Source organism: Notolepis coatsorum, assembly GCF_963971535.1.
Source record: "Notolepis coatsorum genome assembly, chromosome: 2".
In the NCBI taxonomy this organism is placed as follows: Eukaryota; Metazoa; Chordata; class Actinopteri; order Aulopiformes; family Paralepididae; genus Notolepis; species Notolepis coatsorum.
The window spans coordinates 48,047,041-48,069,734 of NC_140166.1; the positions used below are offsets into that span (position 1 = coordinate 48,047,041).

The following is a 22,694-nucleotide window of genomic DNA, read 5'->3' on the forward strand; positions in this document are numbered from 1 at the left end:
GGTCCGTGGTGGATACAGCAGGAGAGCGGTAGGTGGAAAGTGCTCTTCGCTTTATTTACGTTTTTTTTTAACGTATTTACGTCTGAGAGATTGGCGAGGGCCTGTGCGTGTCTCAGCCTAATACTATTACTCACTCGAGTAATACAGAACAAATGACGCTCTGTGTTGACTCATAAAGGAAACAACGTTTAGCTTATTATACAGGACGGGTGGCAACCTTCCCTCTCCTCCTACACGTCTCGTCCTATAGCCTATCCATTTTTAGGGTGCACACCTGGCTGACACCTGCATACGACTGAGAGGCCTCCGTGCGATGGACTGGTAGATGGGAAAACACATGGTTGCCCACCTCTGATCTACATCATATTCATGGTGCTGTAATTAACACATCACAAGGATTCAATGTCCTATGCGGCTGGGTGGCGCAGCGGACATTGCGCTCGTCACCAACGCAAGAGACACCGGGTTCGAATCCGGCTGTCGGCGTTGCCTCCGGCTTGGGCCGCCGTCATACTAACTCAATTGGCAGAGTTAGCGGGTGGGAAGTCGAAGGGTGGTAGTCTGGTCGTTGTGAACAGCGACTCCTACAGGTCGGTTGGGGACGCCTGCACAGCAAAGTCAGGAACATGGCGGGGGCAGTGTGAGCCTCCCACACGTTACTCCTTGCAGGTGAAAAGATGTGACAGGCTGCCTCCACATGTATCGGAGGGGACATGTGATGCAAGGCTTCTATCCTCCCTACAACCGGCCAGTGGGGGGCATATGCGAGCAACGATAAGGACAGGGGAGGGAGAATTGGCATGAGAGGTAAATTGGGATGGGGAGAAAAATCACAGAAAAAGGGAGGAGAAAAAAAAGTAGATAAAAAAAAAAATTCAATGTCCCTGATGATGTCACTGGTGGTGGCCATATTCAAACTCATTTACTCTCAATAACTGTCAAACTAAATGAATGTGTGCAAAACGGTTTAGAGTTTTTGGATGTGTGAGATTATGTGCAAAATAAATCAGCATTGTTTTTTGATGAAGTGCCCTTTTTTAACTCTCATTAATTAATTAATTCATTCATTCATTCATTCATTCATTCACTCACTCACAGTTAGCCACTCTGCCCCTCCTAGTGCACTGTCAACACACAGGTAACACGTGTTGGCTTTATATCTATGATACTGTGTCATTGTTAGGAGAATGGACATTCCACTCTTATTATTATTATTATTATTATTATTATTATTATTATTATTATTATTATTATTATTATTATTATTATTATTATTATTATTATTGTTGTCTTGATTGAGACAGTAGGGATACTGAGCAGGAGATACAGGAGAGAAGGATCTCATGGGATCTGATCCCAGGCCAGCAGGAACACATGTGGTCCAATAGATCAAAGGGCGTGTTTCCTGTTTTTTCTTTTTTTCTTTTACACTTGACATTCAGTATTATTTTGGCATAATGGAGTTTCTTTTCCCCACAGCTATGCCATGGCCGTGATGAATCACCATGTTTGCCCTGTGGAGAACTGGTGAGTGATTGTGTATTACACAGTACATATCAAGAAATGGTCATCTTATGGGGCGGCTACGTGGTGCAGTGGGCAAGGCGCTCACCACGAACACTGGATACGTTGGGTTCGCCTGTTCGAGCCCAGCGCTCCACATTGCTTTCAGTTTAGCTGGTCGTCCGCGCTAATACACATTGGCCGTATTAGGGGGTGGGAAACTGATGGGTGGGGATCGGGCGTTGTGGACAGCGACTCCTACAGGTCGGTTGGTGCGCCTGCGCAGTAGAATCAGGAAGTGATGGGGGCGGCGCCCCTCCAAAGCGCAGACCCCTGACGCTGAAAGATCGCGCCGCGCAGGTGGAAAGATGCGACTGCTGTTACTTCGAGTATCGGAGGGGACTTGTGCTATTTATGGCTTCGTCCACATTGCAGCCGGCTTGTGGGAGGCAAGAAACCGCGTTCGAGACAGGGGAGGGTTGAATTGGATGATACGAAATTGGGATGGGAGAAAAATAGAAAATGGAAGAAAAAGTGGATAAAAAAAAAAAAGAAATGGTCATCTTATCTAATATTAAACATTTCTTTAACGTAGACATGATCTGATCACTTATTATTGCTCTTTCTAATTTGTAGCACTGGCACATATTATATACATTAGCACAGAATTAGGATGTATTGTATTAGAAGACTGAATTGGATGTGTGTTATTTTGTAGTGTGTCCTTCCTCTGTTTCAGCGCCAATGGCGAGAAAAGTCGGGTTTTAATCGTTATTTCTTTTATTCGCTATATCCATAATTCATCCATCCAGCCTGATGTTATCATTGGGAATGGCTCTGAGATCGTAAACGGGCAATACCGCCGCCTAACGCCTTGCGGCCGGTATTGCACATCATTGGAATCCCTCTGGCTTGGGCTGTACGTCGATCTAAGAAGTTCGGTCCAGGTTTTCGTTCTCGGGCACGAGTAACGTTATAACACACGGATTGGGGAAACTGGAGCACCGTGGATTCATGTGTTTTGGTGCATAAACGTTGGACACACGACCGCGATCAATATTTGGAATGGCGATCAGGAATTGGATTATTCTTTTTTGCAGTACATCAGATATGAGGTAAGGACTATATGTTACCAATCTTGCGTTGATCAGATGATTTCTTTGCCACCATCGGAGCGTGTGTCTGTAATGTACTGTGTAATATAAGCCGTTGGTGGCGCTCGAAGCATGTAAAAAATTATCTGTTTTTTTGCATGTTGACCGGAAGAAACTGACTGACAATCGACGTGTTTATTAGATCCATAGCTATAATATTTAATATAGTTTTTAGCCCTGCAAACACCGCCATGTACCCCTATTCTTTAAAGCGCTGGCCTTCTTACCACACGGTAAACGGCGACCTCTAGGAGCTGATTGAGTTAACCCAGGCTGTTTGTTTGTATCCTGTGTACAGGTTCTACAATGTAACGTGCACCGAGGAGCTGCCCCGACCAGGCTTCCCCAAGACGTGCTGCACCATCCAGGACATCCCACTCATCAGGTCTCTCCTCCTCCTCCTCCTCCTCCTCCTCCTCCTCCTCCTCCTCCTCCTCCTCTGTCTCTCTGTACATGTCTGTCTCTCTCTGTACATGTCTGTCTCTCTCTGTACATGTCTGTCTCTCTCTGTACATGTCTGTCGCTCTCTGTACATGTCTGTCTCTCTCTGTACATGTCTGTCTCTCTGTACATGTCTCTCTGTACATGTCTGTCTCTCTGTACATGTCTGTCTCTCTGTACATGTCTGTCTCTCTGTACATGTCTGTCTCTCTCTGTACATGTCTGTCTCTCTCTGTACATGTCTGTCTCTCTCTGTACATGTCTGTCTCTCTCTGTACATGTCTGTCTCTCTCTCTGTGCATGTCTCTCTCTCTCTGTACATGTCTGTCTCTCTGTACATGTCTGTCTCTCTCTGTACATGTCTGTCTCTCTCTGTACATGTCTGTCTCTCTCTGTACATGTCTGTCTCTCTGTACATGTCTGTCTCTCTGTACATGTCTGTCTCTCTGTACATGTCTGTCTCTCTGTACATGTCTGTCTCTCTGTACATGTCTGTCTGTCTCTCTGTACATGTCTGTCTCTCTCTGTACATGTCTGTCTCTCTGTACATGTCTGTCTCTCTGTACATGTCTGTCTCTCTGTACATGTCTGTCTCTCTGTACATGTCTGTCTCTCTCTGTACATGTCTGTATCTCTCTGTACATGTCTGTCTCTCTGTACATGTGTCTCTCTGTACATGTCTGTCTCTCTGTACATGTCTGTCTCTCTCTGTACATGTCTGTCTCTCTCTGTACATGTCTGTCTGTCTCTCTGTACATGTCTGTCTCTCTGTACATGTCTGTCTCTCTCTGCATGTCTGTCTCTCTGCATGTCTGTCTCTCTGTACATGTCTCTCTGTACATGTCTGTCTCTCTCTGTACATGTCTGTCTCTCTCTGTACATGTCTGTCTCTCTCTGTACATGTCTGTCTCTCTGTACATGTCTGTCTCTCTGTACATGTCTGTCTCTCTGTACATGTCTGTCTCTCTGTACATGTCTGTCTGTCTCTGTACATGTCTGTCTGTCTCTGTACATGTCTGTCTGTCTCTGTACATGTCTGTCTGTCTCTGTACATGTCTGTCTCTCTGTGCCACAACACAGGAAGCCATTGTCTTGTAGGCGAAAAGCCCCGCAGCATGACTTAAGCACCTCGTTGCCTTGACAATCATTAACCCACCCACCCACACACACACACACACACACACACACTGCATGAACTGGCTGTGTTCAATCTGCAAATGAGTGTGGGACTACAGGGCAGGAGAGGGAGAGGGAGAGGGAGAGACACTGTGTTTCATTCATAAAACCCACGTTGAGGTGACTCCTCGACCGAGGCTTAGTTTTAGACCCAGATATAATATTGGAAGGAGATGGTTTCATATAATACATCAAATCGACAACAAAAAATACATAAATGAAACTGGAGTTTAAAAAATAACCTGCAGCGTCGTTTACAGGATACAGTATTGTCTGTGACTAATGGCGTTTATAGATTTCATCTCTCATGCTGAGTGATATTCTACCTCCCTGTCCCCCTTGTGGCGTCCTGCAGTAAGTGCGGCTCCTACCCTCCAGAGAGCTGCCTGTTCAGCCTGATCGGCAACGTCGGAGCCTTTATGGGTGAGACCTCACTCTTGTCACTCTTCCCACGACGACACCATGCGCTGATCTGAATGCCCCGGGGCTCTATTGTGGCACTGATGGAGGAAAAAACACACACACACATGCACAGCTGTTGCCCAGTTAGGTGACATAAGCGGAGGGGCACTGGCAGAGATGAAATCTTTAGAAATGAAACACCTGCTAAAAACATTTTGTCCTCACCGCTAGCAAGTTGAGCTACTAGTTGCCGCAGGTCCATTCGTTTTATTTTTTTTTTGTTTTTGTTGTGTTTTTGGTTGGTTTTTATTAGTTTTTTGGACAAGTCTGGCAGAGAGGAAGTATGGGAGGATAGATGGGGGTAGACATTCGGCAAAGGTCGAACCCGGGACGGCCGCGCTGCACGTGGTGCGCCACCCTGGTGCCCCGGTCCATTCGTTTTCTATGACGACCCTGTTTCTTCATTTGTCCGGCCCTTTGGTGCAACTGAACTTCAATGCAGTAGTTGCCCATTTTCAGCCAGTCACGTTGCACCGTCGCTGCTACATCATCCAGTTGGGAAACCCTTCGCGCTGCAGCTGAAAACAACTTAAATAGGCAAACGGAAAGCAGAACAATAATTAAAAAAAAGGCGCTACAACAATCCAATACATGGATTGGAGTCATTTGTTCACTCTTGTTATTGTGATCAACAGCACAGTGAAACATGAATTTAAAATGTATGTTTGATGCTGTCGAAGGTTTGTGTTTTGTATTACTTAGAAACATTGGAATAAATCACCACGCTTGTAATTTCGAGTTATTATGACATCGTGCAATTAGCTAAAAGCACCCAGTAACCAGTGATTGATTAAATCTGGATGATGATGACTTCCATCTCTGTAGCTAGATATTTTCCACACTCTTAACTCAAATGAAGAATGTTTGTGCCCTTGTGTTTAAAGTTTTTTTTACTTAAGCCAGTAGGACTTATAGACGGAATAAGAAATAATATTATTAGATTCTGGGTTTGTATTAATTTGTCATGGTGCATGGTGGGGCTTTAAATAGCCAGTGCTCTAATCAATAATGGATGTGGCCTTTCTTCCATTTCCCCCTCTTTCTTCACCCCCTCCCTCACTCTTGTTCCTCCATTACTTCCTCCATTACTCCTTCTCATGTCTGGTCTATCTCTGCTCACTCTGCCTCCCTCCTCCTCTTCTTTTGCTCTTGATTACATCTCCCTCCCTCTCTCTCTCTCTCCACCCTTCAATCCATCCTTCCATTCACCCCTCTTTCCTCCCTCCTCTCTTCCTGTCTCCATTCACCCCTCTCATGTTACCTCATCTCCTCGTCTGCCCCCTCCCTTTTGTCCATCTCCACCTCTCCTCCCCTACCCCTCTCCATCTCTCTCCTCTCCACCCTTCTCCACCTCTCCTCTCCTCCCCCACCGCTCCCTCTCTACTTCTCTCCTCTTCCCATCCCCCTGCCCCCTTCTCCTCCCCCTCTCTACCTCTCTCCTGTCCCCACCCTCTCCTCTCCACCTCTGTCCTCTAGTGGTGATGGTGTGCCTTCTGCGCTACGCACAGGTGATCGAGCACAGCCACCGGTGCTGGATCAACACCAGTGCCCTGGTGTCTGGCTGCACCAATGCTGTAGGCTTGGTTATGGTGGGCAACTTCCAGGTGATCCTCTTTCCCCCTCCTCCCCTCTGGGACTTTATTCTGTTATTTTAGTTTCAACACGTCTCACTTCTCCCCAAAGGCCTTTTCTCACCTGGCTCTCTTAATTGTTTGAGTGATTTCATTACGGCTTGATGGGTGAGGGTGAAGTTAACCTCAAACCCGGCTCTCTTTTCTTGATCCTCCAATCCTGTAATCGCAATGGAAGCAACCATTGTGATTTGGAAGATCAGGAAATGAGGGCAGGGTTTGAGGTAGGTCCATTTAAAGAGTTGCACAGCTAATAAGACGTGCTCAAACACAACGATAACAAACAAAGACATTTGTAACAATGTGGGGGGAAAGGGTTTCTACTTTTTAGTTTCCATAATATAGCATGTTAGCATAGTTAGCATTCCTCTTTTGAACCATGAGACACAGCTAGCTGCAAGCTAGCCGCTAGCAGTGCCACTTTGTTTCAGTGATGCTTATAATGATTTTTAGAACCGTAGCCCCATTTCTCACTTACTAACAACGATGATGTTGATTGGTCCTTTCTCTACACAATCCACACGGTTCCTTATAGCCACAGATAGTTCACAAATCAATGCAAAGTCACTTTGATCAAAGCTCCCGTCTGTACAGATTGACTGAGGCTCACAAAATTACCCTGGTTTGTGGCTTAACTGGACGTCTCGTGATGATGACCGGGAGGATGCGATCGTCTCCGCCATCAGCTCTATTTTCAATCTTTCTAAATGTTCTTATGTACCGCAGTTGCTATTGCATGTACTTATTTGTGTTTCATTACACGTATATGTACATGCTTACCAACTGTTTCGCCTGTTTTATTGCAACACTACTATCGCCAACATCTAAGAAGGGAGATCCCCCCCCCTTGAACGGCCTTTCTAAGGTTTCTCTCCGCCACATTGCCTGTGGTGCTTTTTTCCCCCTATGGCTAGGTTTTTAGTGGGTTCTTCCTTACCTTCGCGTGGGGTATGTCTGGGAGTGTTGCATTCATTTATTCATTTATTTATTTTACATTTTATTTTGGACTTTTTGTTTTGTTCTTGATTTATTGTGATGTTTCTTCTTGACTTGTTTAAAGAAGACGTGTCCGGCCCATGTGTTGTCGGGCCTTACAAATAAATTTGATTTGATTTGATTTAACTATTCAGAGCTCGTATGAGGAACGGCATGGATTGCGCTGAGAAAAGGACCCAATAAACATAATTAGTAAGAAATAGGGCTAGGTTCCAAAAATCTGAAATAAAGAAGTTTCCCCACAAGTGTCCGATAATAATAATACACTTTATTCGTATAGCACCTTTCATACAGAAACTGCAGCTCAAAGTGCTTCACAACAGAAAAAAGACGGGCATAAAATGAGCACATAAAGTGCAGACATGAAAAAGAAGCGGCATCATTTTATTTATTTTTTTGTATTTAGAAAGTATTGAATTGTAAAATGGAGAAGGTGACCCGTGTTGCCTAAAACATGCCCATGTCCTCCGGCCGGGCAGGTTGACCACGCCAAATCTCTCCACTATGTGGGCGCTGGTGTGGCGTTCCCGGCAGGGCTGCTCTTCGTGTGCCTGCAGTGTGTCCTCACCTACCGGGTGGCCGTCACCGCGCTCGACTACTGGATGGCACACTTCCGCGTGGCGCTGGCCATGGTCTCCATGGTCTCCCTGGTCCTCAGTATCCTTTCTGTCCAGGGGTGCGGTGGGGGGGGGGGGGGGGCAGGTTGTCGGATGAAAGTTGGTAAAGAAAGAGTCTGAAAGTGAGTGTAGGGTGTGTGTGCACAGTGGCACATCTTTGGTTGGTTATTTCAGTATAAAGTTTCAATTCACGAAAATTGCCATGATTTCAGATAGTTTAGGATAATCCAGTGGTTCTCAAACTACGGGTCGCGACCCAAAGTGGGGTCGTGGGTAGGTGACAGTGGGGTCGCGCATTGGCAAGTAAAGAAAATCTATCCCAAAAAAAAAATATATATATATTTATTTTTTATGTTCTGGCACCATATTTTGGCAAAATATGCCTCGTTTTATAAATGTGTATTGATAACATAGTGCTGTAATAAAATGTTCTAATAAATATGCATGATCAAGTTCAACAACGTGTGCTTTTATTTTGATATTCCGTCATTCCACGTTGAAATTACGCGATACATTAAGTGTGGGGTCGCCAAAAGAAGTGCTAAATAAAATGGGGTTGTGGTATAAAAAGGTTTGAGAACCCCTGGGCTAATCCGTTAGATTTTACAGTTGTGTTATTATAGCAACTCTATACCAGAAATGTAATGGATGGCAATATGTGTTCTTTAAAAAAAAGTTTTCAAAGGCTGTTTCTCTGCTCTCTTGCTTGTCTTCTCCACGTGCTTGTTTTGCTTTTAATCAGCCCTTGTGTGTTTGTGTTTGTGGATGAGGCATCTTCATCTTTGCTCTCCTGACATGTCTCTTCATTCTGACTCCAGGTTTTCAGTTTGCTGTCTCTCCTCATTCAGCTCTCCTCAAATTAATGTTTATTCTCCTCTCTTGCACATCTTTATAAACAACTATTGTTTTCTTGTCTTTCCCCCCATGCATTCATCTTTGCTTTGTTTATTTACTGTATTTCTCCATTCAGACTTTATTTGAGCTCAGTCATGTTAGTACTCTCTCTCTCTCTCTCCTTCAGTCATGTTAGTACTCTCTCTCTCCCTCAGTCATGTTAGTACTCTCTCTCTCATTCAGTCATGTTAGTACTCTCTCTCTCTCTCCTTCAGTCATGTTAGTACTCTCTCTCTCCCTCAGTCATGTTAGTACTCTCTCTCTCCTTCAGTCATGTTAGTACTCTCTCTCTCTCCTTCAGTCATGTTAGTACTCTCTCTCTCCTTCAGTCATGTTAGTACTCTCTCTCCTGCCATAGGCCTACGATTGTAATGATTAGTTCAGCTCAGGATGCCACACAGTAGTCCTTGTATCAAGAACCCAATCAACTATAGAAACATGTTTCCACTCTTATTTCTTTTTAGATCTGACCGTTTCTCAACCTTTTTGGTTTGCGACCCCTAAAAAAGAGGGATGCCTGTTTGTGACCCCCCCCCCCCCCCCCCCCCCCCCCCGTGCATAGTCGACAGTTTTCTGAACTTTGACACAAAATAATGATTTTTATTTCCCCTTTTCAGGCTATGTAACTTGATTACTGATTGGAAGAGGGCTTTAGACTTAAAATATTTACTATTTCAGAAGAAAAAAAAGCATCCATACCAAAAATGTGGTATTTGTATATATTTACAAAACATCATCTTGTGGCTGCCGTGGAGGTCCTGACCCTCAGCTTGAGAAACACTGCCATAAAGTATTTACTCGGAACTGGAAAAAGAGCACCATCTGTCAGTCCAGCACAGCCTTTGTGTTTATTGCACCCTTCTGCTAGGCACAAGGGGGTATTGTAATGACTTGTGTGTGTTTTCGCTGGCGGAAGAAAACCTCCTAACTCAATTTCTTTTCTTTTTATTGGTCTTTTTCCCCCTCCATTTTCCTCCGATTTTCTCCCATCCCAATGTTAGTCGTATGCCAATTCCCAGTCCCTTCCTGGTCGCTGCGCTTTACCCCCCACAGTCAGATCATTTGGGAGAGTGGAGGCTACCACGTGCTTCCTCCGACACACGTCCAGCCAATCACCGCTTCTTTTCACCTGGCAGCGCGGATTCTCATTGAGAGGGCGTAGCGTGTGGGAGGACCACACTATCCCCCTCACGTCCAATCCGCGCTTAGCAGGCGCCCCGACCGAACTGTAGGAGTCGCTGTTTACAACGACCCGGACCCACCCGCCAGCTTCTCCCACCCTCTGATACAGCCAATTGTATCAGTGCAGACGGCCAGCCAAGCTGGTGACAACCCCGGAGCTGTGAGCTGGATTCGAACAGGCGAACCAAGCTCACAGCTCCGGGGCTGGTGACGAACGCAATCTCCGCTCGACCACCTAACCGCCCACCTAACTCAATTTCTTTTAAATAAATCAACTCGGTAGATCATCCTCCATATGTGTGTGTGGTTTTACAAAGTTTAAACAATGGGAAATCATTAAACCGATCATCTGTCTAAACCTCGTAACTCTATTTGCCCTCAAATCTCTGTTCGTTTGTTCCATCTCCTGAAAAGTTGGGTTTTTGGAGTTATAAGGTTTTCTTCCTCCAGGGAAAACTTGATGGACAGGTTGATAGTCAGCCGAGGACCTTCACAATAAAAAACGGTCAAAGGTTGACGGTGCAGTTTGAGGTAGAATTATATAGAATAATTTTTTATTTCTTTTAATTTGTATTATAATTTCTTTTACATAAAACATGACCACACATAATATAATAATAATAATAAACAGGACTTCACAGGACAATAATAACAATGACAATAGAAATAACAAAAATAATAAATACAGAAAATATAAATAAAAACAATTATATTATCACAGACACCACAAAAGACATTTCCTCCCCCACTCCCGCCCCCCATCCCAATTGAGGTAGAAGTTTAAAGGTTTTATACTGTAGTACTAAAGACCCAGATGGCGACTCACAAAGAGTTCTGACTGAAGGGGGCGAGCAGAGCTAGGTTGACATGAGGTCTTCTTGGACTACACAGTATTATGAGATTTCATAGTTGTCTTGGTATTCTCCCAGATATTCATGACTGGACGGCAGGTTTCTGGGTCAAGGTGTGCCATGGAGCAGGTTTACAGGGTTCTGGGTCAAGGTGTGCCATGGAGCAGGTTTACAGGGTTCTGGGTCAAGGTGTGCCATGGAGCAGGTTTACAGGGTTCGCACAAGGTCCTTGGAGTGCTTAAAGTGCTTGATTTTTTTGAGAGAAAAAACTCAAGGCCTGGAATTCCTTGAAAACAGCCAATTTTCTAACAAGGTGCTTAAAATATCCTTGAAATTCAAATGTGAGAGACAGGGACACACTAGTGGTTCAGCCATAGACCACCGCAACACTTCCGGTATTCTGAAATCATGGGAGAGAGAGCGGGGAGAGAAAATGAATGAATGTGGATGAGAGCCTTGACATTAAGTGGTTGTAGCTACGGCTGTGGGGGTGCTGGAGACATGATCCAATAGACTTTTATACGCCTCCCTCTCTCTAGTCCTCAACTCCGCATGCGCAGATTGATACACCTAGGTCTCTAGACAATCCAGAGAGACTCCGTGGGCACTCTGCCCCCACAGCCGTAGCTACAACCACTTAATGTCAAGGCTCTCATCCACATTCACATGCTGTCAGACTATGCTTGCACCTCATGGTACCAAAGCACCTCAAAGGCGCTAAAAACAAGATTACAAACATCACAAAACAAACTAGTCAGACTACTACTTGACCTTACCCCTAGAACCCACCTCACCCCTGCACACTTTGACAACCTAGGATGGCTTAGAGTAGACGACAGAGTACAGCAATTTGCAATGGGCCTGGTCTACAAGATACACTACACGACTAAGGTGCCCATGTACATGTCAAAATACTTCCCAAAGGTCAGTGAATACCACGACCACAACACCAGAGGAAGCTCAACAAATCATGTTAAACCCGGATTCGGCTCAAACAAGGGACTAAACACGTTTCGCAATTATGCCACATCAATGTGGAACGCCCTACCCACAGCTGTAAAGGAATGTGAATCCCTACCCACATTCAAGACCGCTCTTAAAGAGCACCTACGGGAGACTGCAATTCGAAACTGGCCACAGTAAATGCCCAAAACCCCCACCACCTCCTAATAGACAGTCTCCTCCCCACCGCATGTATATATTCTCTCCCCGCCGTATATGTATATTTCTCTCCCACCCACCCACCCCCTCCTAATGTACAGTCCCCTCCCCATCATATGTATATACTCTGTCAGGATCTATGAGTAACAGTACTGTATATTTGAATACCGTATATGTCACAAATGTATCAGTACTAAATACCTATATGTCCCTATGCCATAAATGTCATGTATGTTGAGTATGTCATAAATGTCAATATGAAATGAAAATGGGGGACCCTGATGTAAACAAGACAAACGTCTTTCTCTGGTCTGCATCCCCTTAACAATTGTGTGTATTGAGCCGTACTGTATTGTACCCATTCTGCAATCTGTTAAATAAAGTTCTCATTCATTCATTCATTTCCCCACCCCCGCTCTCTCTCCCATGATTTCCGAATACCGGAAGTGTATTGTACCATACCGGTCTATGGCTGAACCACTAGTGTGTCCCTGTGTCTCGTATCTGGTGAAATTGCTCTCAGGCAACAGCTTGTTGATGAATAGGCAGATTTCTCTGCAGCTCCTGAAAGGAGTGGGGGTTGAGTGTGAAGAGGCGTGTGTGTGGGGAGGTGTGGAACAGCTTGCCGGATAGCTTCAGTAGCGTTTTCTACTGCGGAGGTTAATGTAACTCCCTCCCTCTCTCTGAGGCTGGTGCTCCTGTGCTGCTGTCCCTCGGCTCTGCTGGGAGGTTAATGTAACTCCCTCCCTCTCTCTGAGGCTGGTGCTCCTGTGCTGCTGTCCCTCGGCTCTGCTGGGAGGTTAATGTAACTCCCTCCCTCTCTCTGAGGCTGGTGCTCCTGTGCTGCTGTCCCTCGGCTCTGCTGGGAGGTTAATGTAACTCCCTCCCTCTCTCTGAGGCTGGTGCTCCTGTGCTGCTGTCCCTCGGCTCTGCTGGGAGGTTAATGTAACTCCCTCCCTCTCTCTGAGGCTAGTGCTCCTGTGCTGCTGTCCCTCGGCTCCGCTGGGAGGTTAATGTAACTCCCTCCCTCTCTCTGAGGCTGGTGCTCCTGTGCTGCTGTCCCTCGGCTCTGCTGGGAGGTTAATGTAACTCCCTCCCTCTCTCTGAGGCTGGTGCTCCTGTGCTGCTGTCCCTCGGCTCTGCTGGGAGGTTAATGTAACTCCCTCCCTCTCTCTGAGGCTGGTGCTCCTGTGCTGCTGTCCCTCGGCTCTGCTGGGAGGAATGGATGGAGGCTGTTACTGCATGGCTGGTTGAGCCTGAACATGCTAGGAGACCATGCCTCAAACAGGACTCTGATATTTCTGACCGCGCTACATAGTTACATAGCTGTTAATGTGGCTCTCTGGGAGTCTTATAATCGACCAATAAATGTATTTGGACTATGCACCAGAGATATCTGGAGATTCTATTATAATGTACCTATAGCTTTTTTCTTTTTTTATAATTTTTTTCTCCCATTTTCTATATTTTCTCCCATCCCAATTTCGTATCATCCAATTCAACCCTCCCCTGTCACGGACGCTGTTTCTTGCCTCCCACAAGCCGGCTGCAATGTGGACTAAGTCATACATAGCACAAGTCCCCTCCGGTACTTGAGGTAACAGCAGTCGCATCTTTTCACCTGCGCAGCTCGATCTCTCAGTGGCGAGGAGTAACGCGTGGGAGGCTCACGCTGCCCCCGACACTTCCTGATTCTACTGCGCAGGCGCACCAACCGACCTGTAGGAGTCGCTGTCCACAACGCCCGATCCCCACCCATCAGTTTCCCACCCCCTAATACGGCCAATGTGTATTAGTACGGACGACCAGCTAAACTGAAAGCAAATGTGGAGCGCTGGGCTCGAACAGGCGAGCCCAGCGTCTCCAGATTTCGTGGCGAGCGCCTTGCCCACTACGCCACGTAGCCGCCCTAATGTACCTATAGCTTTATTGTGGACTATGCACCAGAAATGTCAGGAGATTCTATTATAATCTACCTATAGATGTATATTTGGACTATACACCAGATATTCTATTATAATGTACCTATAGATTTCAGTGTTTCACACAGGATTTTCAGAGACTATGGGGGGTGAACCTCCGGCCCTCTAGGGGGGTCCGGGGGCATCCCCCGCGAAAATCAATTTTTTTGTACATTTTAAAGTGAAATGCATCAATCTGGTGCACTTTGAGAGCAAAATAAAGAGGCTAGATTCTATGATGAACTTTGTGCTCAAAACTTATTTTGGACTATGCACCAGAGATTCTATTATAATGTACCTATAGCTTTTTTTTTTTTTATACACTTTTTTTCTCCCATTTTCTATATTTTCTCCCATCCCAATTTCGTATCATCCAATTCAACCCTCCCCTGTCACGGATGCTGTTTCTTGCCTCCCACAAGCCGGCTGCAATGTGGACTAAGTCATACATAGCACAAGTCCCCTCCGGTACTTGAGGTAACAGCAGTCGCATCTTTTCACCTGCGCAGCTCGATCTCTCAGTGGCGAGGAGTAACGCGTGGGAGGCTCACGCTGCCCCCGACACTTCCTGATTCTACTGCGCAGGCGCACCAACCGACCTGTAGGAGTCGCTGTCCACAACGCCCGATCCCCACCCATCAGTTTCCCACCCCCTAATACGGCCAATGTGTATTAGTACGGACGACCAGCTAAACTGAAAGCAAATGTGGAGCGCTGGGCTCGAACAGGCGAGCCCAGCGTCTCTAGATTTCGTGGCGAGCGCCTTGCCCACTACGCCACGTAGCCGCCCTAATGTACCTATAGCTTTATTGTGGACTATGCACCAGAAATGTCAGGAGATTCTATTATAATCTACCTATAGATGTATATTTGGACTATACACCAGATATTCTATTATAATGTACCTATAGATTTCAGTGTTTCACACAGGATTTTCAGAGACTATGGGGGGTGAACCTCCGACCCTCTAGGGGGGTCCGGGGGCATCCCCCCGCGAAAATCTATTTTTTTGTACATTTTAAAGTTAAATGCATCAATCTGGTGCACTTTGAGAGCAAAATAAAGAGGCTAGATTCTATGATGAACTTTGTGCTCAAAACTTATTTTGGACTATGCACCAGAGATTCTATTATAATGTACCTATAGATGTATTTTGGACTATGCACCAGAGATTCTATTATAATGTACCTATAGATGTATTTTGGACTATGCACCAGAGATTCTATTATAATGTACCTATAGATGTATTTTGGACTATGCACCAGAGATTCTATTATAATGTACCTATAGGTGTATTTTGGACTATGCACCAGAGATTCTATTATAATGTACCTATAGATGTATTTTGGACTATGCACCAGAGATTCTATTATAATGTACCTATAGGTGTATTTTGGACTATGCACCAGAGATTCTGTTATAATGTACCTATAGATGTATTTTGGACTATGCACCAGAGATTCTATTATAATGTACCTATAGATGTATTTTGGACTATGCACCAGAGATTCTATTATAATGTACCTATAGATGTATTTTGAACTATGCACCAGAGATTCTATTATAATGTACCTATAGAAGTATTTTGGACTATGCACCAGAGATTCTATTATAATGTACCTATAGATGTATTTTGGACTATGCACCGGAGATTCTATTATAATGTACCTATAGATGTATTTTGGACTATGCACCAGAGATTCTATTATAATGTACCTATAGATGTATTTTGGACTATGCACCGGAGATTCTATTATAATGTACCTATAGATGTATTTTGGACTATATTATACTGTACCTATAGATGTATTTTGGACTATATTATACTGTACCTATAGATGTATTTTGGACTATATTATAATGTACCTATAGATGTATTTTGGACTATATTATAATGTACCTATAGATGTATTTTGGACTATATTATAATGTACCTATAGATGTATTTTGGACTATGCACCAGAGATTCTATTATAATGTACCTATAGATGTATTTTGGACTATATTATACTGTACCTATAGATGTATGTTGGACTATATTATACTGTACCTATAGATGTATGTTGGACTATATTATACTGTACCTATAGATGTATGTTGGACTATATTATACTGTACCTATAGATGTATGTTGGACTATATTATACTGTACCTATAGATGTATGTTGGACTATATTATACTGTACCTATAGATGTATTGTGGACTATATTATACTGTACCTAGAGATGTATTGTGGACTATATTATACTGTACCTAGAGATGTATTTTGGACTATGCACCAGAGATTCTATTATAATGTACCTATAGAAGTATTTTGGACTATGCACCAGAGATTCTATTATAATGTACCTATAGATGTATTTTGGACTATGCACCGGAGATTCTATTATAATGTACCTATAGATGTATTTTGGACTATGCACCAGAGATTCTATTATAATGTACCTATAGATGTATTTTGGACTATGCACCGGAGATTCTATTATAATGTACCTATAGATGTATTTTGGACTATATTATACTGTACCTATAGATGTATTTTGGACTATATTATACTGTACCTATAGATGTATTTTGGACTATATTATAATGTACCTATAGATGTATTTTGGACTATATTATAATGTACCTATAGATGTATTTTGGACTATATTATAATGTACCTATAGATGTATTTTGGACTATGCACCAGAGATTCTATTATAATGTACCTATAGATGTATTTTGGACTATATTATACTGTACCTATAGATGTATGTTGGACTATATTATACTGTACCTATAGATGTATGTTGGACTATATTATACTGTACCTATAGATGTATGTTGGACTATATTATACTGTACCTATAGATGTATGTTGGACTATATTATACTGTACCTATAGATGTATGTTGGACTATATTATACTGTACCTATAGATGTATTGTGGACTATATTATACTGTACCTAGAGATGTATTGTGGACTATATTATACTGTACCTAGAGATGTATTTTGGACTATGCACCAGAGATTCTATTATAATGTACCTATAGATGTATTTTGGACGATGCACCAGAGATTCTATTATAATGTACCTATATATGTATGTTGGACTATATTATAATGTACCTATAGATGTATGTTGGACTATATTATAATGTACCTAGAGATGTATTTTGGACTGTGCACCAGAGATGTTCTCGCTCCTTAACTCACTCCCCCCCCAGGCGGCATCTTCTTCATCCACGAGAGCTTCATCCTGCAGCACGCGGCGGCCATCTGCGAGTGGGTGTTCACGGTGGACATCCTGGTGTTCTACGGCACGTTCACCTACGAGTTCGGCACGGTCACCAACGAGACCATGATGGCGGGCCTGCAGCAGATGCACCTCCACGGCTCGGGGATAATCATGGGCCCCGGGGCCCGGGCGGCGGCGCTGGGGGGCGGCGGGGGGGGGGGGACCAAGGGCCTCAAGTCCCCCGGGGGGAGCAGCACGTCCACCCATCTCAACTGCACGCCGGAGAGCATAGCCATGTTGTAGCTCCCGCCTCCTCCGCACCTAAGAGGTCATCACACAAAAGGTCACCGCTGTGGTGCCATAGAGGCCCCGTCACCGCTGCCGGGGGGTTGGTTGGGAGGGGGCTACTACTACAAAGGCAATTGGAAAGGAGAGGCAAGGATTTTGAAATCACAAGAAGTTGGGACTGACACACAACGTTTATTGTGTCCGTATTGCTGTATTGGTTTTTACTGTCGTGGCGAGCTGTCCGGTTCTCCGCTACGGGGAACTCTCTCCCGCGCGTCTCCCGTGTGGACGCTTCGAAGGAAGGCTGAATGTGTGGAGCGACGGGAGCTTTGGTTTTGTGAATGTTTTCAAGACGGCCGTCGACTCGGCACACGGCCTGCGCCTTGGCAATATGATGTGTTTTTTTTTGCTTTAACGCTGACATTTTGTTTGGCCACTGAGGCTTTTGCCTGTTAATCCTTGGTGTCTTTTGGCGAAAAGGAAAGAAGTTTTCTTTGTTTTCTTTTTTTATTCCGTTTTCCTTTTCTTATCTTTTTTTTCTCCCTCTACTCAGCGCTCGGAGCGGTCCACCCCCTCTTGCTTTTCCCTGCACGTCACACATTGGGAGAGTAGTAGGGTATGTTTGAGTTTGCCAACAGTAAAGAATCGTAAAAGTAGAAAATATTGAATGTTTGAGAAGTGAATACTTTAGATAGTAAAGGTATGTCCTTTCGTTAGGTTATATGCACATGGCCTTTTTAAAGATGTATTTTCTTTTAAAAAAATCTTTTTTATTATCAATCAACTATCAAAATGAACCTAATCTGACTTGACAATTTTACTTAATATCTGCCTGATATCTGGAACAGATACCCCCACGTGGGGTAGGTGATTTTAATGTTTTTTTTTATTTAATTTTACGTTGCCTCTTGTTTAAAAATGTATCTCTGTACGGTTAGTCATTTACATTCATTGTTCTCTGTGGTACGCAACGCATTTAGTTGACATGAGCCTGGAGTGCTGCTCACACAAACCTGACCGTTTCTACAGTCCTCATGTTGCCGGTTTCTACACTACAGTCCCCAATCTCCGCCTCTCAATCTCACTTGTAATTCCTGTTACAACTGTGCCCATCGGCATTTGGTGTATTGTCCTTGTATGTCATTCCATTGATCCCCCATTTGGGTTTACATGACTTACTGTATTTTCTACATCATGTCATGCCACCTTATTGTTTTTAAGTTTGATTTTTCTTTGGTGCAATAATTGCCTTTTCACCTGGCAATTTACACTCCAGTGGAGTGATGCCTTTTTTTTATTGACGGATGTGGGGCTTATAACCAGGAGAGTTCCAACACTGGGCTCTTTTTTTTGGTATGTATTCTAGAGCATGGATGCTTGGCCTACGTTGTGTAACGTTAGTTGAAATGTGTGGCCATGAAAAAGAGTAAATCCATACAATCCATTTAACCCACTTACTGATGGATTATCTTCTTTTTTTTTTGTCTGATGTCATAGTTGTAGATTTAGTGGACTCCCAATGTTTGTTTGGTTTGTTTTCTTTTTCATTCCAGGCTGGTCCCTTGGAAGCCTTATTTGAATATGGGGAATATGATTTCTGTAAAAGATAAAACTCCAGTTAATGTTACTGAGGTGGTTTATTCACAAGTGTGTGTTGATGGGTGGAAGTGAGGATAATGCGTATAGACCATGTGCCATTATCTGACCATCATGGTCTGACTAGTGTCAAAACATGGCAATATATCAAACCTGTGTAAGACATTCACAGTTTGTTGCAAGGCTGTCATAGTTTAAAGAATGACACATTTGTATTATTTGAAAACGAATAAATGAGGATTTTTCTCATTGCCAACTTCTACTCGACATTGAACTAATGGCGATAGTTTTGGGAGTGTCCAAGTGAGCATCAAACATGCCTCCCAGCCAGGTGAAATGTCAAACTGCAGCAGACTAGCGCCACCCTGAGGCCAACGCTCATCTCGACAGAGATACTGTGGTGAGTCAGCAGTTTCATCATCGGTGTGTCTGGCTCTTCTTTTAGAACGCTAAGACATCTGTGATCAGTTATTATCACGGGTATATTACATAACCACTACAACATAACAGTATTCCAACCCTTGGGCTATATAGCGTTGGTAGTGATCGATTTTAAAACTTTTGTCCACTGGATGCCAGCAATACACATTTTGAAAGTTCTCATGTCAGCTACCTCTGTGATCATCTGTGAACTTCATTTTTTCTTTGCGCCAAAGGCATAAGTAGAACAGCTGTGGTAAAGATGTTTTCTTTCTTTCTTATTCCTACTCTTCTTGCCAAAAAAAAAGATTGGAATCTACACTGGAATTTTGATGCGTTGTCTTGGTTTCAGACATCAGGGGTCATTGACATTCGCTGGAAGTCAAAAGAAGTGGGAGCATTTTACTCCACGTATTCCGTTTGCTTCTTTTGGCCTTATCCCCTTCATCTTGTGCCAGATGAAGAGTGTTCAAAACATTGATTTTTGAATAATCTTTTGACGTAGCCTAATTGCAACATACCGAATTATCGCAACACGGTTAAGACTTTGACAGGCAGCTTGTACGAACCACGTGCACAGCACAAGGTTGGATTTATTCCATGACAGCATTTCTACCATCTTCCACTGGACAGGCCAAAATATTAAAAAGTGGCTTTACATTATTATTTTTTTCCTCGACTTGTGCACTTCATTTCAATTTTGTAGCTTCGATATGTTTGTTATATGAGAGAGAATCCCATTTACAAAAGGCAGCCTTGGCCCGTACATTCAAACACGTCTTGCACTCAAGACAACAGCAATGCAGAAACAAAATGTCTAGAAATGTCAGTCTTGTTTTGTTTGTTAAAAAAAGGTGTAAAACATGTATTTTACTCAATCTGATGGTCAGGGCTCAATGAAACCCCAAATGTTAACAAGGCAACAGAATATTTAGTTTCCTTTTATAAATTACTTTTGTACATATGTGATCTGTTTATCATTTAGCTATTTTCTTTTGTCAAGAGATTTATATTCAAATATGAAATAAAAATGGATAAATTAAACATGTTTGGTATGTTTTCTCCATGAGCAGATAGAAAATAACCTATTTACGCCTATGATTATAGTACATTCACATATCCTGTAGGGTAGCCTAATCAACATGGCTCATGGTACAATACAAAAAAATTCCTTTGTACAGTACATATGATACAAACAGAATGGCATATATTGATCAAGGATCAAAACAACCTTCAGGTTATTTTGTGTTGGACAACGTGATGTTTGCTTACAACTCAAAACAGAAACCAGTTTTGCCACCAGACCACGTGGCTTAACAGTTTGGAATTGCTCGTTGGTTTATGAGCCAGAGAAACAACCACAATCCCATGACAGGCAAAGGCTCCACATTAAAAACTACGGTATTGTGTGGTTTCAATGCAGCTCAAAGTAGAACCTGAGAAAACAAACACAGAATGAGACCTTCAACTATTTTCTTGAGGCAAGTGTTTCTATTAATCACACCTTTGTTTGTTTGACTCTTTATATTACACACATTTCTCTTCAAGGTACAGCTACTTAACCATTAGAGCCATTTCAAGTATTAGGCCACAAAGGTCATATCTAAGGAGGTACTGATGGTTGTAATTGTAACACATATTAAAACGAGAACCATGTCTCATGACTGCTCCCAACACAAGGTCCGACAGCTAATCCTCAAATTACATATAAAATATCCTTGTATACATATAGTATTTTTGCATCGATATACCATCCTCACAAAACTAGTCTAGGAAGTGGTGCTTTATCAGAAGTTGAAAGTAGAACCCACAAACTGACATACAGTATCATTTAGACTTTTCTTTTTTACTGATAAAACATGGCAACGTTTCAATTCCATTTCGGTAACCTGGTGAAGATCCACCATGGATCGAAACGTCACATTTGATCAATATAGAAGTCTAAATGATACCTCGGCGTGCAGGTTATGCTTCCCCGTGTTCTGTTCTGCTCTGAACCCAGCACCCACTGTTGGAGTTAATCCTGTTCTGCTCTGAACCCAGCACCCACTGTTGGAGTTAATCCTGTTCTGCTCTGAACCCAGCACCCACTGTTGGAGTTAATCCTGTTCTGCTCTGAACCCAGCACCCACTGTTGAGTTAATCCTGTTCTGCTCTGAACCCAGCACCCACTGTTGGAGTTAATCCTGTTCTGCTCTGAACCCAGCACCCACTGTTGAGTTAATCCTGTTCTGCTCTTAACCCAGCACCCACTGTTGAGGTGCGTAGAGTTAATCCTGTTCTGCTCTGAACCCAGCACCCACTGTTGGAGTTAATCCTGTTCTGCTCTGAACCCAGCACCCACTGTTGAGGTGCGTAGAGTTAATCCTGTTCTGCTCTGAACCCAGCACCCACTGTTGAGTTAATCCTGTTCTGCTCTTAACCCAGCACCCACTGTTGAGGTGCGTAGAGTTAATCCTGTTCTGCTCTTAACCCAGCACCCACTGTTGAGGTGCGTAGAGTTAATCCTGTTCTGCTCTTAACCCAGCACCCACTGTTGAGGTGCGTAGAGTTAATCCTGTTCTGCTCTTAACCCAGCACCCACTGTTGAGGTGGGTAGAGTTAATCCTGTTCTGCTCTTAACCCAGCACCCACTGTTGAGGTGGGTAGAGTTAATCCTGTTCTGCTCTTAACCCAGCACCCACTGTTGGAGTTAATCCTGTTCTGCTCTGAACCCAGCACCCACTGTTGAGGTGCATAGAGTTAATCCTGTTCTGCTCTTAACCCAGCACCCACTGTTGGAGTTAATCCTGTTCTGCTCTGAACCCAGCACCCACTGTTGAGGTGCGTAGAGTTAATCCTGTTCTGCTCTTAACCCAGCACCCACTGTTGAGGTGCGTAGAGTTAATCCTGTTCTGCTCTTAACCCAGCACCCACTGTTGAGGTGCGTAGTTAATCCTGTTCTGCTCTTAACCCAGCACCCACTGTTGAGGTGGGTAGAGTTAATCCTGTTCTGCTCTTAACCCAGCACCCACTGTTGAGGTGGGTAGAGTTAATCCTGTTCTGCTCTTAACCCAGCACCCACTGTTGAGGAGTTAATCCTGTTCTGCTCTTAACCCAGCACCCACTGTTGAGGTGCGTAGTTAATCCTTCACTTTC

General features: G+C 43.7%; 1 protein-coding gene across 1 annotated transcript in view; it reads left to right on the top strand.

Annotated features, from left to right (window-relative positions):
- LOC311223076 (transmembrane protein 150A-like) overlaps positions 1–22,598 on the top strand; it is a 25,663-nt gene extending 3,065 nt beyond the window's left edge. Inside the window, exons 3-8 of the mRNA XM_084307807.1 lie at positions 1,480–1,527; positions 2,956–3,042; positions 4,630–4,697; positions 6,213–6,340; positions 7,843–8,020; positions 17,242–22,598. Coding sequence (XP_084163933.1) covers positions 1,480–1,527; positions 2,956–3,042; positions 4,630–4,697; positions 6,213–6,340; positions 7,843–8,020; positions 17,242–17,555 — 823 coding nt within the window. The 3' untranslated portion in view covers positions 17,556–22,598. The remainder of the gene's footprint in view (positions 1–1,479; positions 1,528–2,955; positions 3,043–4,629; positions 4,698–6,212; positions 6,341–7,842; positions 8,021–17,241) is intronic.
- Positions 22,599–22,694: the final 96 nt, after the last annotated feature.